Source organism: Myotis lucifugus, unplaced genomic scaffold, assembly GCF_000147115.1.
Source record: "Myotis lucifugus unplaced genomic scaffold, Myoluc2.0 scaffold_486, whole genome shotgun sequence".
NCBI lineage: Eukaryota > Metazoa > Chordata > Mammalia > Chiroptera > Vespertilionidae > Myotis > Myotis lucifugus.
The window spans coordinates 323,046-340,343 of record NW_005871534.1 but is presented as its reverse complement, the minus strand read 5'-3'; the positions used below and the strand labels follow the sequence as shown (position 1 = coordinate 340,343).

General features: G+C 53.2%; 1 protein-coding gene across 1 annotated transcript in view; it reads right to left on the bottom strand.

Annotated features, from left to right (window-relative positions):
• Positions 1–5,981: 5,981 nt before the first annotated feature.
• Positions 5,982–17,298, bottom strand: part of FBRS (fibrosin) — a 13,302-nt gene continuing 1,985 nt past the window's right edge. The window contains exons 2-19 of the mRNA XM_006103471.3: positions 16,970–17,267; positions 16,484–16,663; positions 15,784–15,819; positions 15,650–15,679; positions 14,263–14,311; positions 13,879–14,173; positions 12,231–12,532; positions 11,840–12,027; positions 11,682–11,726; positions 11,385–11,480; positions 11,089–11,157; positions 10,273–10,302; positions 9,818–9,889; positions 9,411–9,531; positions 9,226–9,306; positions 8,211–8,294; positions 7,872–8,079; positions 5,982–7,758 (exon numbers count right to left, since the gene is read on the bottom strand). Of these exons, the coding sequence (XP_006103533.3) occupies positions 7,215–7,758; positions 7,872–8,079; positions 8,211–8,294; positions 9,226–9,306; positions 9,411–9,531; positions 9,818–9,889; positions 10,273–10,302; positions 11,089–11,157; positions 11,385–11,480; positions 11,682–11,726; positions 11,840–12,027; positions 12,231–12,532; positions 13,879–14,173; positions 14,263–14,311; positions 15,650–15,679; positions 15,784–15,819; positions 16,484–16,663; positions 16,970–17,267 (2,728 nt within the window). The 3' untranslated portion in view covers positions 5,982–7,214. The remainder of the gene's footprint in view (positions 7,759–7,871; positions 8,080–8,210; positions 8,295–9,225; positions 9,307–9,410; positions 9,532–9,817; positions 9,890–10,272; positions 10,303–11,088; positions 11,158–11,384; positions 11,481–11,681; positions 11,727–11,839; positions 12,028–12,230; positions 12,533–13,878; positions 14,174–14,262; positions 14,312–15,649; positions 15,680–15,783; positions 15,820–16,483; positions 16,664–16,969; positions 17,268–17,298) is intronic.

The window sequence follows — 17,298 nt, the reverse complement described above, 5'->3', positions numbered from 1 at the left end:
AAGCTTGTCACTTCTCCGCGTTAGCAAGGATGTGGAGAAATAGTTCCTCCCCTACAATGTTGGTGAGAGTGAAAATGGTGAAAGGTTTGCCGAAGCCGAAGACAATTTAGCAGCATCTAAATTTTATTTTATTTTTTTAAAGAATCATTTATTGATTTATTAAAGAGGAAGGGAGAAGACAGAAACATTGATGTGAGAGTGCAACATCAACCAGCTGCCTCCTGCATGCCCCCCACCGGAGATGGAGCCCAAAACCCTGGCATATGCCTTGATCTGAAATCGAACTAACTGAGCCACCCTGCAAGGGCTAGCAGCACCTGAATTTTAAAAGTATGCTCTTTGGCTCAGCATTTCCATGTGTATAAGTGTATCCTGCAGATTTATTTGCCCAAGTATACAAATATGTGGGTATTCACTGCAGGCTCCATCCCCAGTACGAGGCAAGCAGGAGGCAGCCAATCAATGATTCTCTCTCATCATTGATGTTTCTATCTCTCTCCCCGTCTCCCTTCCTCTCTGAAATCAATAAAAATATATTTAAAAAATAAAATGCTATTACCCACAAGAAATAGTTACATGAAAAAGTAATACACAGAATAGTGTGCATCATATATAAACATTTGTTCAAAAGAAGGGAAAAAGGGACTTGCTCTGAAGAAACAAACAAGAAATCAATATGGTGTCTCTGGGAAGGGGCAATGCAGCAGGGGAGGAGTAATCAGGGAAAAGAAGGAGACTTTACCTTTCTTTACAAGCTAGGCACTTTTTTAAAACAATATTTTCATCGATTTCAGAGAGGAAGGGAGAGGGAGAGACAGAAACATCAGTGATGACAGAGAATCAGAGACACATTCATCAGTTGCCTCCTACACACCCCACACTGGGGATTGTGTCCACAATCTGGGCATGTGCCCTGACCGGGAATCGAACTGTGACCTCCTGGTTCATAGGCCAACACTCAACCACTGAGCCACACCAGCCAGACAACTAGGAACTTTTACTGTTAATTACATTAGCTGCTTTTTAAAAAACATATATAATTTATTGATTTTTTACAGAGAGGAAGGGAGAGGGATAGAGAGTTAGAAACATCGATGAGAGAGAAACACTGATCAGCTGCCTCCTGCACATCTCCCACTGGGGATGTGCCCGCAACCAAGGTACATGCCCTTGACCAGAATCAAACCTGGGACCTTTCAGTCCCCAGGCCGACGCTCTATCCACTGAGCAAAACCAGTTAGGGCTAGCTGCTGTTTTTAACTTTTAACAACAGCACATAAGAGAAAAACCCCGAGATATCCTATATAATAAAAGCCTAATATGCAAATTGTCCCCTTGACCGGTAGTTCAACCAAGAGTTCAACCATTCACTATGATGTGCACTGACCACCAGGGGGGCAGTGTGGAACATGGTGGGCGTCGGTGATGCAGTGCTGGCAGCGGCGGCAGTGGAGGTGCTGCTGGCCTGGAAAGGCCCTGATGAGAGCAGGACTGCGGCGAGATGGTGGAGCAGGTGAGCAGGCAGTGCCAGGCCAAGGCAGGTGCAAGTGGGGCCCGATCGCCCCGCTGATTGCCCAGCAGATGGCGACCAGCGGCAGCAGTTGGGGGCAGGGCCGCTGCCCGGCTCCCGGGGGCTGAGGGAACCAGGCGGGGGCCCAATGACTCAGGCAGAAGGGGCCGCACGGGGGCCCAGGGGCCCAGGTGCTGCCCAGGGCCCAGAGGTCAGCTGGGACCTGCCCTTCCACACCAGATGCTTACGCTTCAATTGCCAGCCAGGCCTAGGGACCGCACCCATGCACAAATTTCATGCACCGGGCCTCTAGTAAAAGGATAAGCAGTAAAAAGTAAGTCTCTGCTAAAAAAACTAAATAAACAAAAAACCCCACCCCACAATGATGGGGGTATGTCAGAGGGACACAGGAACTACCTGAAAACTGGAGAGTAATAAAGTACTACTGGAGTTTAACCTAAAGTATAAAATAAATATCCATGAATAGTCATAATTTAAATAAGTGACTGAATAAATAAACAAATGGAGAAGACAGATTCGTCATGCAGAAGAATTCCAAATAATTTATGCAGACACTCCGCTCTCAAGGAGGTGGAGCATCATTTCCCCACTCCTGTGGTATGGGCTGTGCACAGTGACTGCCTTCCAAAGAACAGAATACGGAAAGAAGGGGGAAAGAGTAATTTTGCAGTAGAATCTGACAAGCACTGCCTCAGCCAGGTGATTGAGGTCAACATCAACAGCGATAAATCGTCTTGAAGGTACGTACCCTTGATACGATGTCATGAAAATGGCACTTTACCTTTGCTTCCTCCCCAAACCCATAACTTGTCGAATCCTAAGAAAAACATACAAATCCTAAGTAAAGGACATTTTAGAAAATATTTGACCAGGCAACAGAAAGAGACTATGCTTGGGGTGATGGGCACACAATGCCATGTGCAGATGTTTCCTTGAGTTGTACACTTGAAATCTGTATGGTTTTGTGAACCAATGTCACCCCCAATAAATTCAGTAAAAATATTTGACCAGTACTCAAAACTGGCAAGATAATAAAAAGCAAAGGAAGTCTGGAAAACTCAGTTAAAAGGAGCCTAAAGAGACATGATGACTAAATGTAATGAGGTCCTGGAACAGACAAAGGACATTAGCTAAAAGCTAAGGAAATCAAGATAAAGTATGGACTTAAATTCATTACAATGCAGCAATACTAACTGTAACATATGCAAGATGTTGATAGAAAAAAACTGAGTGTGGGGCATATAGGAACTCTTATAATATCCTTGTAATTTTTCTGGAAATCTAAAACTGTCCTAAATAATAGAGCTTATTTTTAACTTCCTCCCCAAGTGTCTCCTTTCTTCTCCTGACTCCGTAAGTCACTTAACTTCTCTGAATTTCAATTTGCCTATTTTGGAATAGGGGATTATTTCTAATCTTTCCAACTACAATCAGTAACAACACTCTAATTTAGTGAATTTCCACTGGGTACTGAATTCTGTGCTAAGCACCCTTTTCATGCATTATCCCGTGTGACCATCACAATGACCCTGTGGGCTGGGATTGTCATTTTCCCTGTTTGTCCACCATGGAAACAGGCTGCAACTAGACCAAAGTCACAGAGCTGGTCAGTGAAGGCCAAACTCACTCTGGCCTGTCTGATGTAAAAGAAAGGCTCTGAACCTCTGTTTTTCACTGGCTCGGGCTCCTCCTTCCTTCTTCTGTGCCCATAGACAGATGCTGCCCACCTCAAAGCCGGTTTTGAAAGATGCCCCCCCCCCCAACTGCTTATAAGTAAGCATTCTCCCTAATCGAGCTCTTAAGATCTGCTTCTTCGACTTTCGGATGAGGAAGGCGTCACCAGTAATGACAGCAATAATTCCATGAGCACTTAGTCTGTGCAAGGCACTGTACTAAGAACTTTGTGCTTATAAACTTAGTGAATTCATACAGTAATGCTAGGAGAAACCATTAAAACTCCATCTTCATACATTTTGGAGGGAATGCAGCCACTTTGGAAATTAGTTTGGCAGCTCCTTAAAATGTTAAACATATGACCCAGCAATTCCATCCCAAGGTACATACCTAAGAGAATTAAGAACATGCATTTGTACAAACACAGTCACGGTAGCATTATCCTTAATCGTCGAAACAACCCAGTGCCCATCAACTGAAGAATGGACAAACACAATGTGGTCTTGTCCATACAATGGAATATTTAGCAATAAAAAGAAATTAAGTACCACCAGGCCGGTGCTGCTAAGCAGTTAGAGCAGCCGTGGGCAAACTACGGCCCGCGGGCCGGATCCAGCCTGTTTGAAATGAGTAAAACTAAAAAAAAAAAGACCGTACCCTTTTATGTAATGATGTTTACTTTGAATTTATATTAGTTCACACAAACACTCCATCCATGCTTTTGTTCCGGCCCTCCGGTCCAGTTTAAGAACCCATTGTGGCCCTCGAGTCAAAAAGTTTGCCCACCCCTGGGTTAGAGCATTGGCCCTCACACGAAGGGTCGTGGGCTCGATTCCTGATCAAGGGCATGTACCTGGGTTGTAGGTTCAATCCCCAGCCCCGGTCAGGGAGAGTGCCGGAGGCAACCTATGTGTCTCTCACATCAATGTTTCTCTCTCTCACCCTCCCTCCCTCCCACTCTCTCTAAAAACCAATGGAAAAATATCCTCAGGTGAGAATTAACAAAAATAAAACAAATAAACAAAAAAAATTAAGTACTGATACAAGCTACAACATGGATGAACCCTGAAACAAATAAAGCTAAGTGAAAGAAGCCAGTCAGAAAAGATTGGGTGAATTGTATGGCCTATGAATGAATGATCTCAATAAAGCTGTTTTTTAAAAACCCATTTTACAAATAAACCATGGCACAGAAATAAGCACATTGCTTAAGGGTACATAGCTACTCTGCTGAGCTCATTGAAAGAACCACATTTCCAAATAGCAGCCTCTTGATGGTGAATGATTTGGGTTTGGTTTTGCTTCCCCCAGGATGGAAGTCATTTCCAGACTTTTCTTTGACCTCTGCCTGCATTAGGATCAGAACGCGTGGAGATGAACCAATGGAACATAGTGGCTGCAAGCACAGGCCCTAAGAAGGCAGCCCTTCGGATTTTTTCCTTCTCCCGCTCCCTCTTTTTCTTCTCACAGTATGTCTGTTGCTCTTCTCATAGTAGCTTTTAGGCTCCAGGAAAGCTGGAATTTTGTTTTGTTTACCTCTGTATCCCCAGCCACTAGTTCAGTTCCTGGAACGATGAAGTGAACATGGTTGGAATAATAAAGGGCAGTTCAGTGAATCAGGTGAGTTAACAGGGAGGTTTCTGACTTGGGTGCTGGTAACATTTGCAGAGATGCAAGTGGGGTGGGGAGCACAGTACCAGGTCTAAGGGATATCTGAGGTCCATGGGAGAGATCTAGGAGAGGGAGGGTACACACAGGCAGATATTTCACTGAGAGTGCTTATAGGGACCAGGGCAGTACCCTGAAGAGTGACAATGGCCCATTCCTAAAAATGGAGTGGATGGGACAGTGGCCATCTGGAGAGATCGTGCCCCACCTCAAGGGACAGTCATAGGGGAAGCAGGCAAGCTGATTTTTCAGAAACGGAAAACAAGGGTTGCCATGTGAAACCTTGTCTGAAGGCCAAGTTTCTCCTGGCCACCTGTTTCTGATTTCTGTTGGAACAATCTAGGCTTGAGTCTACCCTAGAAGTCTAGGGTATGTGTAGTGGATCAGAGACGTTGGATAGAAGCATCTTTTCTACGGAGATGGGTTCACTTGGAGCAAGCCCATTCTGGGTGGCTTGAATGGGAGCCAGCCTCTCAGTTACTTGTTTTTAATGATTACATCAAAGAATAATGTTAAGAGTAAACAGGTAGTTACAAAATAGTACCTTTCACAGGATTCCATTTTAAGCACATATTAGAGAGAACTGGAGGAATATACCAACTATCAACAGTGGCATCTCTGAGGGGTGGGGCTATGAGGCACTCTCCCTTGGTACTGCGTATTCTGGGTTTGAATTAATAATGATCATGTCTAAAAAATTTTTAAAACATAGGTATTTTCTAACATAACCATGTATGCACATATATGTGCAGGTAAACACACAGTAAAGGTGCCTAAAGAACATATGCCAAATGCTGACAGTGGTTACTGCTGGATGTGTGGGGCTTGTGTGGGTTGGCAGATGTATAGGAAATTGTTTTGTCTCTTTCGTGGTGTTTGAATCTTATTTAACATGTACTCCTGGGATGTCAAAAAAAAGTGAAAAACTCCAGTGCCCAACACCCCAATCCATCCATCCAGAAGTAGAACTCTCCCAGATGGGAGGGAGGGGAAAACCTTTGTCAGGACACAGACAGTATTATCTTCACAACCACCCCCCAGCCCGACTCCAGGATCCAGCCCAATCCCCAACCCCAGGTGACACACGCCGAAAGAGGAGCCAAGGGGCCTCATTGTAACACTCATTTTTATATAAATATCCGCAAGTCATGTTACAGAATAAGCCCCACCTGGGAAAAAAGTCAACATTATGTTTTTGTTAAACTGACCCCCGCCTTCGAGGCTGGGCCCCAGCCCGGGGGCACCTGCCGCTTTGGGAAGGCTGAGGCTGCTGCCCAGAGGCTGCTCAGGAAGCTGCCTGTGTGGCCCACCCCAAGCGGACCCCCTTCTTTGGTGTGTGGTACATGGTGACCTTCTCTGGCCCTCCGTAGCCTGGGGCAGGGCTCTGGGAACAGGCTCTAGAGAGCAGGGCCCAGGAGTCCTGGGGGCACTTGGAAATGGAGTGGGGGCACTGAGCCACTAAGAAAGAAGTAGACTCTGAAGCTTAAAGGTTGAGCCTTTTGGGGCTGGGGCACACAGAGGTAACAGGAACAAGTGGGGGGAACCTGGGCTGTCAGCCAAGCAGGAAGCATTTGCACTTCTTTCCAGCCTAGGTACCAGGTCCCTTCCCCTGTTGGTCCACTTCCTGCTGGACCCCATATTCCTAGGGATAAGCCCTGGGCCTGCCTGTCCCCTCCCAGCTCTTCCCCCTGCAACTCCCCTCCCCCCACAGAGAGGCCAGAGGCTAGGAACACAGCACCAGTCTGAGGATTTAATTAACCAGGAAGGGGGGGTTATTGGGAGGGGCACCCCTGTAAAAATGTACAAAAGGTCTGGGGGGCTATGTGGAAGGGGAGATAAATATGTACATGGAACTCCCCTTCCTTTAGCCCCTCCTCCCCCAACCCTGAGAGGGCATGAGGACTTGGGTGGTAGGTGAAGGGGAGGGGGCACTTTGGCCTCTGGCTTAGTGAGCCCTTGGGGAGGCAGGCCAAGGGCCTAGGGGCCCTCAGGGGCGATGGTGCACCTCAGGAGATCTATGAGCTATGACCTCTGAAGTGACCCCCACTCTCATATGTATGTGTACAGACACACACATACACATACACACACACACACACACACACACACACACACACACACCCCTCTCTAGAAGTGTGTGACCTCTGCCCTCCCAATGACCCCAAGGTTCATCTGATGCTTGATCTCATGGGGGTTGGGGCTCTGTTCTCAGATTCCATGACCTCAGAGATGGCTGGTGAGGTCTCGACCTTTGCCCTCCAGCCCTGGCTTAAAACCTCAGCTCTAGGATCTTATCAAAAGGAAAGGGGGATGGAGCTTTGCCCCTGCCCCTCCCCTCCCCTCACCTGTCAGCCCGGGCTGGGCCAGGGGCCCTAGGTGGGGAACTAGGCCGGGGGGCGGGCACAAGTGGAGGCGGTGCCCCCAAAAGGGCTCCTGGTGGGGTCTTGCTGAGAAGGTGAGGGGTTCCTGGGGCCGCAGTAGGCGGTGGTGGAGGAGCCAAGCGGCTGTATAGCAGGGGATGGGCAGGCTCCAGACCATACAGGCGGGCAGCAGTCACTGCCCCTGGTCCAGTCAGCTCCTCTCCCGCCTCATAGAAGCGGGGTGGCCTTGCAAGGCGAGGGGGCCCTGCCAACCAGGCTGGATCCAAAAAGCCAGCACAGCGCTCTGGAGGACCAGGGCCCAGAAAGGGGGGTGGCCGGGGCCTCTCAAACAGCAGGTGAAGGCCCTGAGGCCCGGTGGCAGCAGCAGCGGCAGCAGCAGCCTCCTCTTTCCGTTCTTCCTTTACCCGCACCGATTCCTTGGCTGGCCTGGCCCCTTCCTCACCAGCCCGGGCCTTGGGAGTAGCAGGAGATACTCGGGGCTGGGGCCGTGAGAAGGGGAGGTCCCTGGGGGCAGGTGTGGGGGGAGAGAATAAAGGTACTCCAGAGGTCAGAGGTCAGATGCAGGCTGAGGGTGAGGTTGGGGGGGGCGGGCGGCGGGCAGTTTGCGGAAAGCATACCTGTCTTTCTCCTCCTTGGTGATAGAAGTCTCCCGCCGCTCCACAGGCCGCTCCTTGTCTGAGCCTGGTGTCCGGGCGGCCTCAGGGGGCCGGACCCAGGCAGGAAAGGCCAGAGGACTGCGGTGCAGGCGACCCCATGGGTCTGGGGGGGAGACGAAGGCTGGTGGGGCCCCTGGGCTTTCTTTCTGGGCAAAGACGGCGCCGGAGTCTAGACAGAGGGCAAAGTAGAGAGTGACAGGAGCCAGGAGCGGGAGGCCCCAATCAGGCACCCCGCCCCCCTCCTGCTGGAGCACATTAACCCACTGCCACAGCCTCCTACCCACCCTACCCAGGACTCACTGAATGTGGGGCTGCCCAGGCCTCCAAAGGCCCCGTTGGAGAGGGCAGCCAAGGAGGCGAAGCTTGTGGGACGCCCAAAGGGATCTGCAGGAGAAAAGGGTGGTCAGAGCATCGAGCCGCCCACTCTGAGAAGCCACCAAGAACTGACAGGGAAGAGGCAGATCAGCAAGCAGGCCCCGAAGCCCTCGGCTGCTTTGTCTTAACCTTAACCACCTGGTGCTCGGCACTCCCTTGGGCCAGGCTAGGCAGTGAGCTCTGACATGCACAGTACTGTTTAACCTCACAAGCCCGACGAGGCAGCTAGGATCACTCCCACTTACAGGCGATGAAACAAGCTCCGAGAGGTGAAGTGACTTGCCAACAGTCAACCCAGGGCTTCTCTGACTCCAGAGGTCAAGCGTGCACCCCGCACGCCCCACACCAGCCACCCATACCAGCTCCACAGCAAGCCAGTTACCTGGAAACCTCTGCCGGCTTCCTCCCACCTGACATGCAGAGCCCTTCCCAGCTTGACCCTAATTTCATGCACAGGTCCCATCGCCAGTCAGAACAACGAACCTTACCCCTATGGGAGCTCACAATTTCCTCTTCCAGGAACACCTTGCCCTATGCCATCAGGCTCACATCCTCCTTGTCCACCCGAACCCAGGCGAAATCTCCCCCAACAGCCTGCCTGAGACGGCTGGGAACCAGCGACCATGCTCGCCTGGGGCTGTGCAGCCTTCCCCCACCTTCCTCTCCCAGGTGGCACATACCCTTTACCACTGGCTGTTCTTTCAGAGACTATCTGGGCTGGCAGAGATGAGCAATCACTATGCCCTTTCCTATCCCATTTTACAGGCAATGAAATCAAGGCTCAGAGAGGGTAGAGTAATTTGCCCAAGGTCACAGAGCAAGTGGAACCAGATCTACCCCCACTTCAGCTGCCTTTCGGGTCTAACTTCCATCCCCAGCTTGAGAATTCCTGGAAGTCACAGATAAGGCCTGAGGTGCCCAACATGCCCTTGGCTCTTACCAATGTGGGTGCTGGGGCTCAGAAAGGGTCCATGGGCCCCGGGAGCTGCCGTGAAGGGGTTGGCTGCAGCGTGGACGGCACCTGGGGCAGAGAGGTGGGAGATTCTGATGAGGCTGAGTGGGCGTAAGGTGGGCCTTGGGTTATATATGGGAACCTTAGGCCCCAAGAGGGCTGGCCAGACTCACCAGTTGCAGTGAAGAGGGAGGCAGCCGGGTGGGAGAGCTCCTGGCCAGTGGGCAGGGCCCCATAGGGCCCCGGAAGGCAGGGCAGGAGGTCGTTCCGAAAGTCAAGCTTGTGGGAGTCGCCCTGCATGGGACAGGGAGAGGGGCAGTGAGTGAGGAGCCAGATTTGTCCTCTTGCTCTTCTACCCCTACACCCCCTCCAAGGGCTGCCTGGCGCCAAGATGGGGACTGAGTGCCTTCTCTGACCACCCGTCTAGTTAGCCAGAGAACCTAGTGCTAATTTGGAATTGCTAAGGCAGTGACCAGAGATGGGATGGGATGTTTCTGGCCAAGATTCTGCCAAGCTCTGCAGAAGGCAGACCCCCAGAGTTCAGGCAGGCCCGCTCTCCCCAGCCCTCCGGCCCCAGTACCTTCATCTTTTCCTGGTGTCTCAGGATCATGTAAGCCACGCGCACGTGCATGGCACACCACTTCCCTGGTTTCTGCCGCCCCAGAAGGATGACCAAAGGGAAAGGGAAGGAAAGAATGTTCACTCGTCACCCACTCCAGGCCTGGCCCTGGGCCCAGACTTGCCACACATCATCTCCTCTTATCATCCCTACAAATGAGGGTGACTAAGTCCATTTCACAGCCTAGGAAACTGAGGCTCAGAGAGATGAACTGTCTTGCCCAACGTCCCATGACCAGTTACATCTGAACCCAGGTCTCTGGCTTACAGTCCTTTCTCTTTCTGCTGTTCCACATCTGGCTGCCTCCATGTCTTGGATTTCTCACTCATTCTCAAGCATGACCTCCCCCACCCCTCAGCCAAACACCCTGACACCAGCCCCAGCCTCATGCAGCCTGAGGTCTTCACCACACTCACCCTCAAAGGTGGCCGGAAATGGTCAGGGATCTGGGGATGGCAAAGCAGATTGGTGGCGATTCAGACCTGTTTACTGACCTGGCATCTCATCTCCGCAGCCCCCAAACCCGCCCCCAAACATCTCCTTGAGACCCTGTGTGACACCCTGAATCCTTTCCTGCTGGTGGTGAGACTCCTTTCCCTACCTCTCCCACTCTGAGCCTCTCCCCTCCAGCACCAAGGTCCTGACCAGGCTCCAAGAAGACGCTTTGCTTGGGAGACTGGGAGTGGTTAGTGGGCAGGCAGAATGACTTCTCAACAGAAGATGTCCTGTTAGTAGCTTTATGTGAGGGCCTGTTAAAGCTTTCTTTAGAGAAAAGCCTTTATTACTGCTGAGAGTTTGGAAAACCTCTGGTCTAATCTGTCCTTTAGGAAATACATCCTGTGTTTTTTCACGGTTCCCAGAGCCCTGGGCCCTAAGTGGGAGGGAAGGCTTGGTCACCTTGTGCCACTTCACAAAGGGACAGCTTATCTTTTCACTGTTTTATAGACAGGACTTCCTGGTATGATGTCATTTTGGGGAGAAAAAGTTTTGTAACTTAAAAAAAAATCGAAACCACTGCCCTAATAATCTTATTTCTCGGGCAAGTTCATGAAATTCCCATTCCTCATGCCTGGGAAATCCTGTCATTTACATAAATTCGCTCACATCATACTCTCAGCAACACCCCCAACATGTATCAACAGGAGGGATCAGCCAATGATTCATGCTCAAGTCAACCCTGCTCTACTCAACAGACCTTCCAATTCCAGCAGGACCTGCCTTGGCCCCCTCACCTGTGTCCCCTTTTGGGGAAGCCCGCTTGGCATTGGCCCCAGTCGTGGTGGCAGCTCGGGGTTCATGCTCTGGGAAAGGGGAGTGGAGAACAGTCAGGAGAGCCAGCACTAGGCAGAAAGGTGTCTGTCACCAAGCTGGGGACCGGGACAGGGAGGAACGATGGCTTTAGGGAAACGGGGCCACACGGGGAGGGCAGATGGGCATGGTTTGGAGAATGGGAAGGAGGTATGTGGACCTGGAGGTGTTTGGGTTTTAAGGGGTGGGGGTGGTGACAGTGTCTAGATTGGGAGCTCACCTTGGGCTGGAAGGCCCCCTGCAGGGAGCCAAAGGAGACAGCCGGCGGGAGGCCCGGAGGGAGGCCGGGCACTGCGGGAGGGAAGGCCGTGTACGGCTGTGGAGAGAATGGGACTAGTCCAAACTGGGGGTGGAGGTGCAGCCCACGTCTGGTCTGCCCGTCAGTCCTCTGGCCTCCACCCTAAAGCCCCCCAGGGAGCTTAAGGCTCTTGCTTTTGAAGCTGAAGATTGGACCCCCAACAGTTAGGGTCACACGCACTAACGCATCTACGCCCACACACCACACACATGCACTCACATTATGCCGGAAAAGGCCTTCCATCTTTCCTGGGTATTTCTCAAACTAGGGAAGAGAAGGGAAGAGTAAGCTGCTAGCCAGAGACCCGGGCCTTCCCCTGAAGCCAGACCCTCCCCGCAAGCCTCTGAGCCTTATCGCCGGCCCAATGAGGAGCTCACCATGTGGGGGCCGTGGGGTGGCAGCAGGCCTGGGGGGTAAGGGGTGAAGTGCTGGTGGGTGTGCTGGTGGGTATGCTGGTGCTGGTGGTTGTGCTGGTGGAACTGGAAGGCCAGGGGCCGGGCTGAGCCCCCTGCCCCCACCACCTCAGGGTAGCGAGAGTTCAGGTCCTGGCCGATCAGGTCCTGGTCTGTGGGAGGGGAGGGGAGAAGGCTTTAACATCTGTCGCCACCTGTCAGCCTCCTTGGGCCCGGGTGGCTGGCCTTCCCTTCTGGCCTTGAGCCACTCCCTCCTCAAGCCCTGCAGTCTGCTAAGGTCCAAATGCCCCAAAGCTAACTGGGCCCAAGCCCAGGGTCATTGCCCCCCACCCCCCGGCCAGGACCCCAAACTCACCAGAAAGGGCGTTAGCAGCTGAGGCCCCAGGGTGCCCTGGCACCTGCAGCAGGGGTGGGGGTGGGGGCAGGGTGGGGCCAGGGGAGAACAAGGAGGGGTGGTGGGGTGGTGGGGGGGGCCGCAGCCCAGGGGGAGGAAAGCTGTGGTTGGACAAAGGTAGGGGCAGTGAGGGCGTCGGGGGCCGGTGGGTGAGCTGCGCGGACGAGGAGGAGGCAGATGAGGAGGAAGAGGACGAAGAGGATGATGAGGGGGGAGGCTGAGCCACGGGAGGGGCCGGGGCCTTGGGGGGCGGCCGTGAAGAGCTGGGGAGAGAAGTGGGGAAATGAGTGAGGGGTTGGGAGGTGCCAGCTCTGACAGGAGTGGGTCAGAAGCCTGGGCGATACCTTGACCCTGGTTCTCCAACATGGAAGGTGGTAGAACCCGGCCCCCAGGATGTCCACCCCCGCCAAGGAACCCATCCTCAGACTGAGGTACCTCCCACCACCGACAACCCCCTCTCCCCTCTCTAGGGCTCATCTTCCACACAGCTGCCTCTGATGTCTTCGGCCACATGACTTTCCCTTTTCTGATTCAACCACAGCACAAAACATATCATTCATTTTGACGCTTAATTACAACAGGCCACCTGGGTCCCTACCCTCCTAAGACAGTGGAAGCAGCACCCTGCTGGCCTGACCTAGGAGTTCTAGGTCCAGCTTGCCATGAACGTCCTGGGTGACCTTGAGCAAGTCACTGCCCCTCTCTGAGCCTTAGTTTTCTCAATAAGAAAAGAAATAACAGTGATGACAATAACAGAGATAGCGTGAATAATAATAGTATCAATAACTCTTACCCTTCAGTGAGCACTTACTGTAGGCCAAGTGCTGTCACTTGTTTTATACGCTAACCCAAGTCTCCAACATTTCATACCACCTTCCCAATCGCTGCTGCATCCATGTAACCACCTGTACCTTTTCCTTCTTTAACATAACTCAGTTTTCCTTTTTAACTTAGCTTCACCCAAGCCACAATGTGTGAAATCAAGGAGTGAGATACTAGTCATATTTTTCTAAAGCACGTACAAACTGAGAAAAATGTGCTCACATGACATCTGAAATGATCTCACACATCACTAATGATGAGTGTACACACTTTGGGAAACACTGCATTAACTCACAATTCTCACAACAGCTTTACGATGAAGGTACTATTATTATTTCATTTTACAGAAAGGGTCATTGAGGCTCAGAAAGGTTAAGTGACTTCTCGAACATCACACAGCCAGGAAGTGGCAGAGCAAGAATTTGAATTCAGGTCTGACTGACACCAACGCCAGCACTCTTAATCATCATGACAGCATTTCCCAAAGTATGTCCTACGAACACTAGTTCCAGCAGAGGTGCCTGGCAAAGAGGTCTCACCAGCACATAGACTGAGCAGCGGCACAAACTGGATTCCCCTGCATGTGAATGCGTAAAGCGTTCTGATGAGTTCTGTGGTCACCTCTTTAAGTTTGTGTCACCCGGTGTCTTTCAAACTCTTCAGTCTCAGAATCCTTTTTCAAATCATATCCCCAAGGTACTCTCCCATGTCCCAGCCACAGAACGCAGGGGTTACCGCCAAAAGGACCAGGCCTTTCCAGACCAGACCAAACCCCTAGACCACTCACCTGCCAGTGCTGAGGTCCAGGCTGCTGCCATGGGGAGAAGTGCGGAGGCCAAAGGGTGAGACCCGAAGCTGCAGCTGGGGTGGGGGTGGCAGACTGGGGGTGGCCGGCAGGGGTGCAGGGGGTGAGACAGGAGGCCGAGGGGCTGGTGGAGGTGGTGGTTCCTTCGGGGGAAAAGGCACTAGCAGCGGATCGGGCCCTGGGGGCTGCTCCTGGCTCCGCTCCAGGCCCGACACTTTAGGGACTATGGAGAGTTTGGCTTCACAGTTCCCATTGAAGGCGCCATGAGGGCCCGAGGCTGTGAGGGCAGGACAGCGAACATTGGATTAAGACCCACGCTTACCCCAATTCCCCCCCTTGTCTCCAGCCCCAGCCCTTGGAACCAACCTTTGCTGGTTGAAACAGTAAAGGATGGGTCGAGGTCATCGTCGGAGACCTGGGGAAGAAGGGGAGGGACAGGGTCAGGTTCCGGTTAGGCCAAGCCCTTACCCAGGAAGGCCAACAACTTCTGAGCCTACTAGGAACTGGCAGTGGTGGCAAGTCTATTCCATCACCTCAGCTGAAATCCATCAGAGACTATACCCTAGGCCAGGGGTCCTCAAACTTTTTAAACAGGGGGCCAGTTCACTGTCCCTCAGACCGTTGGAGGGCCGGACTACAGTTTAAAAAAAAACTATGAACAAATTCCTATGCACACTGCACATATCTTATTTTGAAGTAAAAAAAACAAAACGGGAACAAATACAATATTTGTATTTGCATGTGGCCCGCGGGCCGTAGTTTGAGGACCCCTGCTCTAGGGCAGCGGTCGCCAACCTTTCGGACCTCACGGACACCAGTGGTCCGCAGACCACCTGTGGGCGACCCGACCGCTGCTCTAGGGGCCTATGCTTGAGGAAAGAGGTGGAGCAGCTGAGCCTAAGAATCTGATAGACCAGGAGGCCTAAATGGCGGCAGCACTAAAAAAGCAGAGAAGCAAGGAAATAAAAACAAAAAGGTATCACTAACTGCTGGCCAATAGGCCTACCTGGTTTATTTGTCTGGTTCATAAGTTTTAGCAAAAATTACAAACGCATTGCTGGTATTTAGAAATCCAGATTCCTCATAAAAATTCAGACTTGCAGCTTCTCTTGAGAATGGGCCCCTGGTCTCACATGGCAACAATGAGCTAGTATTAGAGAGTGGCTGCCCCCTTTAAATGGATAAGAACTCTCTGGTTCATCACAGTCCCTGTCCAGCCAACTTTAAAAATTAAAACAAGACACATCAGGGAGTACAAATTTAGTTAGTGATAGGGGTAGAGTCCCAACTGCTAGGATCCACTATTTCAAAATAAGCAGATCAGCCTTATTAATAAACTGAAATACACCTTTATAGTGCGTGTCCCTACACTGACTACGATGGTTTAGGAGCCTCAATGCCATGGCCACAGTCTCTGCTGAGACTCTCGTTATTAAAGTCGAATGGCCAGGAGGAAGGGCCAGCCTGCTCCAGAGCCACGCTGAATGTCTGTGGAGAACCACTGGTCTAAGGGCTTCAGAAATGATGGCGCAAGGCAGGGGCCGTCTACTCTCCGGTCACCTGGCTCTAGTCACCAAGGAAAAGAAGTCATGACTCTCAACCCACCCCCCTCCTCCCAAAAATCCAATCCTGGCTCAACTCACTCACACTTCCCACCCAAGGGGAGGCTGTCTGCTGCACACAGAGCCGCCAGGCTGCAGTTCATTTGATAAGCTGTACCCCCGCCCACCCGACCAGTTCTGGCCCAACTCACCCTCTCGTCCAGATCGCTTTCCGCATCACACTGGGGAGAGAGAGACAGGAGTCACCAAAGGGGAGAGGAGTGGGCCCAAACCAAGTGGGGCTTTCAGAGTCCGGGGCGGGACCAGTCCAGGCGGAGGCACTTACTATGTATCCGGCTTCCAGGGAGTGACGGGAGGAGACCTGAGGAAGACCAGAGTCCAGAGTAAGGGAGCTGCCTGGGAGGCCTTTGGATCAGGTCTGAACTCCCCAGCAAGGCGCCCAGGGCCCCCGTCACCTACTCTCCATTTCCTTTTAGCTGCTTCGGCTGCTCCTGCCCACCCGTTCCCCACGCTCTGGCCACTGTCCAAACATACCAGACTCTCCTATCTCTGTGCTTTTGTCCAAAACAACTTTGCCCGGTTTCTCCTCTGAGCAAAACTTATGACTATTCTTCAAGGCCTGACTAAGACGTCCTAGGGGGCTTTCCCTAACCACAGCCTCTCCCAGCCCCGGGCAGAGCGAGTGGCTTCCTCCCGTGGGTTCCTGGGCTCCTCTGGGTTCCGTGTAGGTGTTTGCCTGCAGGTTGTTTCTCTCCCACCAGCCTGCCACCCCCTCGAGGGGGGCAGAGACCGATCTCATTCATTTATGACCCAACCGGGTCCTGTGCCGCCAGCAGCAGGCAGCCCTGGGGCACGGTCTGTGGGACCTGGAGGGGAGAAGGCCCCCCGCTGGCTCTGCCCTCATCTTTGTCCGGGAGATGCCACCGCTGTTCACAAGGGCAGTGGCTGGTTACTGGAAAGCGGGTCTAGGGAAGGGTGTTCCGCCCAGAGTTTTAAAGCGCAGGGACCCAGGAGGACAAACTCACCTCTTTCCTTCTCCGCTTATTGGGCCATTTTCGGGCGCGATCTCCGGAGGGCCGGCCGGGCTCCCGATCGGAGCTGTCCCCCGGCTCCCCGGCGGCCCCGCTGGAGCCCCCCCTCTTCCGCTTCCCCGAGTGCTTCAGCCGGTGCTCCAGGCGCTCGGGGGGCTGGAGAGAGGCATCCTTCTGCGGAGGAGGAAGTGGGGCTCCAGTCGACGGAGAAAGGAAGGCTCCGGCCGTCTGGGGGCGACCAGGCTCCCCCAGCGGCTCGGGGGCTCAGCGGCCGCCAGCTTCCGGACCCCACGGACCACCGCCGGTCCCCGGAGACCGGCCCGACCGCCTCCCACCCCAGGGCGGGGCAGAGGCCTGGCCAGAGGAGCCGGTTGCTCTGGTTTGGGGTGCCAACCTTCCCCCTCAACTCCACCCACCGGGCACCGTACCCTCCCCGCTGCCCCTGGGAAGCCCCCGAGGACCCGGCCCCTCAGGCCCCACCTGCAAGGCCTCGAGGCTGGCGAAGCTGGCGATGGCGAAGCCATCGATCAAGTCCTCCTCCTCTTCCTCCTCCTCCTCCGGCTCTTCCTCGGCCTCCCCGTCGTCCGCACACCCCCCCTCCTCTTCCTCCTCTTCCCCGCGACTGCCGGAGCCCGCAGGCCGCTTCCGAGCTCGGGGTCGCGGCGGCCGAGGCCTGGGACGGGGCCGCCGCCGTCTCGGGCCTCCGGGCCGCTCTCCAGACGAAGCTGACGACACAGGGCCTGGCGGGCGGCGGCGGCGATGACGAGGACGACCGCGACTGCGCGGGGCAGCCAACAGGGCCCGGGCGC